Source organism: Protopterus annectens, chromosome 3.part1 (genome assembly GCF_019279795.1).
Source record: "Protopterus annectens isolate FY-2018-M chromosome 3.part1, PAN1.0, whole genome shotgun sequence".
NCBI lineage: Eukaryota > Metazoa > Chordata > Ceratodontiformes > Protopteridae > Protopterus > Protopterus annectens.
The window spans coordinates 1,787,796,779-1,787,802,778 of record NC_056732.1 but is presented as its reverse complement, the minus strand read 5'-3'; the positions used below and the strand labels follow the sequence as shown (position 1 = coordinate 1,787,802,778).

At 39.8% G+C, this 6,000-nt stretch overlaps 1 protein-coding gene across 1 annotated transcript in view; it reads right to left on the bottom strand.

Annotated features, from left to right (window-relative positions):
* Positions 1–665: 665 nt before the first annotated feature.
* LOC122798672 (nuclear factor 7, ovary-like) overlaps positions 666–6,000 on the bottom strand; it is a 275,562-nt gene continuing 270,227 nt past the window's right edge. The window contains exon 6 of the mRNA XM_044067765.1: positions 666–1,700. Coding sequence (XP_043923700.1) covers positions 1,174–1,700 — 527 coding nt within the window. The 3' untranslated portion in view covers positions 666–1,173. The remainder of the gene's footprint in view (positions 1,701–6,000) is intronic.

Here is a 6,000-nt window from a genome sequence, read left to right as displayed (position 1 = left end):
GTGGGTCAGTGAGGCTGTGCATGCAGTGTTCAGACTGTGGGTCAGTGAGGCTGTGCATGCAGTGTTCAGGCAGTGGAACATTGAGGCTGTGCATGTAGTGTTCAGGCTGTGGGTCAGTGAGGCTGTGCATGCAGTGCTCAGGCTGTGGGTCAGTGAGGCTGTGCATACAGTGTTCAGGCTGTGGGTCAGCGAGGCTGTGCATACAGACCTCAGGCCATGAGTCATTGAGGCTGTGCATGCTGTGTTCAGGCTGTGGGTCAGTGAGGCTGTTCAAAGTGGCTGGAGCTACCTATTCATTCACTACCAATCTTAAGCACCATGTATTTAAATCATTTTTAAATTAGAAAAAATGTCACAGAAACGTAATCCTTTATTTTTGTTTGGTACTTTACTTGTAAGGTACAACAGGTAATGAAGTGCCCGATAATCAAAACTTAGTTAACAGAAGTTATAACACATTATCCCTAAGCTGAATAAGCAAGTATAATATTTTGCAGCAATGACATTTAGTAAACAGTTCATTAAGCAAGGATTTCTAGCTTTTCATCAAAAGTCTAGAATGTTGCAAAAAATTCAGAGCAAACACTAACTGCTATCTAGGTAAAGTACTACAGTTTCAACTTTCTAAAGCTGCCAAGGAGTACTTAGTAGAAATTTGTGACTGCATATGTCCTGGCAATTGGTCTTTATTTCCTTTCTTATGTACATCATGTAAATGCTCTCATATAAGTCTAACCATGATGCTTTTCCCAAACAAATGGTTCCACAAGCAGACATTGCCATATGTATGACTTAAGTAAGTGCCATGACTTTGACCATATGACTTTTGGCAGGAATAATCTCCATATGCAGTGATGTATGTAATTTTACTTGGAGGGAATGCAAGTCATTAGGATTCATGTAAAAATGTTGTTTCAGCACCCCCCCCCCCCGTGCAAATAACACTTGTGTATTGGGAGTGCAGTACAATGAATTAAATTCATGCAGCTGTTTAATTATCCACTAATATCTCTCACTACTAAACATACTTCTACTGTGTACATGGCACCATTACAGTGGTTCTGAAATAGGTATGTTTTTACTTTGTTATACAATGACTAAAATGTATTTTATAGACATTTGGATATATCAATAATTTCCTTAACAATAAACATTGGTATGTGCAAATCATCATTACAGTTTTATGCTTGACTGGCTTAGTAGTTTTGAATAACAACCAACCAAAAAATAAGGGTAAAGTCTTTCTGTGAAAGTATCAGTAAAAGTGTAGATGTGGGACGTGTTATCTACATTGTAAAATGACACCTGACCTCCCTCATAGTCCAGGTACACTCCAATCTTTTGTGGTTTCACACTTAGTCTGAGAAGCATGACTGACAAATCCAGAGCATAATACTTACTGATTGTCAGAGATATTACCCAATATCCACACTTTGGGTTCATTGCAATTGTCCCCTTCCTCTTGCTGGACTCTGTTGTAACACCTAACTGCCAGTCAGCCTTGCACCCCACCTCCACCTCCCAGTAATGCCTTCCTGATGTGAAGCTCTGTGATCCCAGCACACAGTGATGTGAATTATATCTTTTAGGGTTGTCGGACAGATGTAGTTTAACAGTACCGTGTGTCACACTGGTAAGGTCCTCAGACAGAAAGAGCCAAGGATTTGCTGTGTTAGGGTCCAAGGTCAGATGAAACAGGCCTGTGAAAAGAAAGCAGTTCATGTTACAAGTTTTGCCTGGATGGAAAGGCCGAAGTTCGTAAATGCCACAAACAGTACACATTAGTACAACAGAAGTACATTTTGTAATACAAATTAAAATGTATTTGCTGAATTACACCCTAATAATGTTCTATTCCCTCACATCTAGCAGGGCACAGAAATTAAATCCCATTTCAATTTGTTGTGATCCATGAGGATTAATGGCATCAAACTCTGAGATTGTTATTGCATGAATAAAACTAACAACGTTTTCTAATAAACCAACCAACTACCGTTAACTGAATTCGTATTTTGACTTGAAAACTATCTATATCATGGAAACCCAATGTCAAAAATTACTTAGAACAACCAACTCTAAACCAGCTGATCTGTCTTGGATTTCCACATAATTGTTAAAGTCAAGGACCAAATCTCAGTGTGGGAATACAGCTAACATTTAGCTGTGCCTTTGTCAGCAGTTGGCACAGGCTTTGTCTCCCTTCCTTCCTATTTTCCACAACCATTTGTTGATAGACTAATATAAACAAACACATCTCTCATGTCAGACACACAGTCATACCTGGGGTTATAGATGGGAGAGAAAACCCATACCCAGTGTTAGCACAGAAGTAGGACTGTATCTGCATGGCTATGATGTTGGGTAATCTTAGAGAAGTTACTCTTGTACTGTTAGTTGTCATCTAACCATGGAGAGATGTATCTACCCCTAACTACTTCTAAGGGGGATTCACTTTGTGGGTTTGTAGTGACCCCAGAGTAGGGTGCATTACTTAAGCATGTATGTTTGAATGGGTATATGCATTTATTGTGCTCACCAAAAGTACCTGGTAGCGAACCGAGGAGAAATGTTGTAACTATTATTTATGTAAATAAGATTATACTTATTACAAAGACTATATCAGAGTACAAAGTCATAACCAAAATGCTGCAGGAGAAATACGAAGTCTTGTGCACGTAAGTACAGGCAATGTACAGGCAACGTCATGATTACAATGTGAAAACTAAACCAAGAGTACAGTGAAAATAATCTGTAGCCTCTACAGCTCAAATATAAACATCACTTTTTGAGTTAGATACAAACAACAAGATAATATGAACATTATATTTAAACTGTAGACGTCTTTGTTTTATTTTTGAAGATTGTAAAATGAATCTTAAAATGTTTTGCAATAATTTGGAGCTATTCTCCCTGGGCCTCTTCTGAAGATGTGTTTCTGTGCAGTTGGACTCTCCCAGTAATCACATTTATTTATTTATTTTATTTATTTTTACATTTGTTAACCGGGTTAGTCTGTTTGAGTTCTTAGAAGCCCTTTTTCAGCAGAGACCTGAGGAGAAAAGCTCCCCAAACAAAGTTTAAGTAAACAAATAGTAAGAACAAAGATAAACACAGATCACATTTTAATTATACATACTTCTGAAGTAATTACATAACATGCAATAAAGGAATATATAGAATGGATAGAAATATAATACAGTACATATATGGAAATGTTCACGTAGTATGGCAAGAAACTAAGCAGAAATATGGTAAGACTAAGGTCAGTACATTGCTGAACCAAGGTACTAGGTGTGAAGTAAGTAACTATACAGATAAAGTTGTGTGAACTTTGGAAGTTAATAAATAAACTAAAGAACAGTAATAAGGGATTATGGGAATTGAGTGTAACCTGAGCTAACTAGTATCGGCTTTTCTTTATGTTTGTAGTTCCTTATTTTCCACTGACAGTTTTGTGCCTAGAGAGGACTCTGTGCATCCACTTATACCTGAATGTTTCTTGGGTATTAGTTCAGAGCATGAACCTATCCAATTTGATGGGAAAAAAAAGAATTAAGCTGTTTCTTGAAGGCATTTTGTCTTTAAGTAGTCTAACGGCTAATGGGAGTGTGTTCCAATTTTTTGCAACTGAGTGACAATAGAGTATTTTCCCAAAGGTTTTGTTTGGCTTATGAACTTCAAGAAAGTATTGCTTAGTGCTTCTTAGTGGGCGTTGAGAAGTATAAAGTGTCAGAGAATTTGCAGGGGATGGGTAGGATTTAGGATTGTTTAGTATATTGTCGGTTATAAGGAGTTGGGATTGAGGCAGTAAGTTGCCATTTCCTCACTGTAGTCTGATGTTGGAGTTGATATATATATATATATATATATATATATATATATATATATATATATATACATATATATAAATAATAACCACTCTATAAAGGCGGTGTCACCACGGACCCTGGAAACCACTGCCCCATTAGCCTGATGAGCCTGGTCTGCAAGACCATGGAACGTATCATCTTGGAGCTTATAAACAAAGACATAGGTAACCTCCAAAGCCCGGACCCCACTCAGTTTGGGTTTGTAAAAGGTAGATCATATCTACTAAACCTGACTGACTTCTTTGAAGCAGTCACTAGAGACGTAAGCGAGGGCAAGGTAGTGCACACAGCCTATCTTGACCTCGCCAAGGCATTCGATACCATCACCCACTCTGGAATTATAAATAAACTCACTAAACTGGGCATAAATCCTTATGTCACAAGATGGGTGGCCAACTGGCTCAGTGACAGAACCCACACAGTAAAAGTAGCTGACTTCATGTCTGACTTCAGGCCAGTGACGAGTGGAGTACCACAGGGTTTGGTCCTGGGTCCTCTTCTGTTCGGCATCTACTTCTCTGAAGTGCAGGCCAACACAGAAGGTCTTTGGCTAACAAAGTTCACAGATGACTGCAAACTGGGAGCCATAATAGAATCACCTACTGATGTAGACATTCTACAAAAGGGCCTCACAGAGAAAGATTCTTGGTGTCAAAGTCATGGCCTCAACCTCAATACCAAGAAGTGCATTGTCATCCCCTTTGGGAAAAACTATCTACCCATGAACTACCACATAGGCGGTAGCTCACTAAACACTGAAAGTGTGATAAGAGACCTCGGGACACAGGTGGACAGTAGTCTCTCCTTTGATAACTACATCGCCATAGTAGTCAGGAAGTCCTTCTGTGTGGCAAACCTCATCACAAAAGGGTTCTCCTCTAGAAAAAAGGAGGTCATTGTTCCTCTCTACTCATCCCTCATCAGATCCATTATAGAGTACAATGCCCAGTTTGGCATGTATCCCACAAGACACCTACAACAATTGGAAAGGCCACAGAAATACCTCACTAAGAGAATTACCGACCTCAAACAGATGCCTTACGCAGACTGTCTCAAAAAACTACAGCTCTACTCCATCGCATATCATTTACTCAGAGGCAATCTCTGCCTAACATGCAAAGCTATGCCAAACGCAGAGTTGTTGGACATGCCACACTTAAAGAAATCCCAATCTGTCCAAACCACATGCTCCAGGGACCTAAACCTTGTCACCACAATAAACAGAACATGCTGGAAGGATAGATTCCTGGCCCAGAGACTTCCCAAACTCTGGAAGACACTACCCATTCATGTCAAGCAAAGCTCCTCATTGGCCCTCTTTAAGAAAAATCTTGATGACTGGATGGGAAATAGAAAATTCACCCCGGGGATCACTTCTGTGGCACTGCTTGGCAGGGACACAGGAAAAAAATTTTCTTAGGTGGCGAAAGCCAGGGAACCTTTTTAGGTAGGCTTATATAGGCCCCAGGGCCAATAGCCTAGTACCTACCTATGAACCTATGAACCTATAATTAGCAAGTAGCGACTGAGGGCTTGAAGATATCTTAGTACACAAGAAGGATTGTGTCTGTGAAATTTTGCATAATGTGCTACATATTAAACAATTATAACTATCATTATTTGAATACATGCCTTTAGATAGAACAAATACATGGCATTAAAAAAACTTTCTTGTTTATGAGGTTTAGTCTGAGCCCTTTCTTATTTGTAATGGTGATGGACAGGTTGACAGATGAGATCAGACAGGAGCCCCCATGGACTATGATGTTTGCAGATGACATTGTGATCTGTTGTGAGAGTAGGGAACAGGTGGAGGAGACCCTGGAGAGGTGGAGATATACTCTAGAGAGAAGAGGAATGAAGGTCAGCAGGACTAAGACAGAATATATGTGTGTGAATGAGAGGGAGGATAGAGGAATGGTGAGGATGCAGGAAGTAGAGGTGGCGAAGGTGGATGAGTTTAAATACTTGGGATCAACAGTTCAGAGTAATGGTGAGTGTGGAAGAGAGGTGAAGAAGAGAGTGCAGGCAGGATGGAGTGGGTGGAGAAGAGTGTCAGGATTGATTTGTGACAGACGAGTACCAGTAAGAGTGAAAGTGAAGGTCTACAAGAGGATAGTGAGACCAGCTA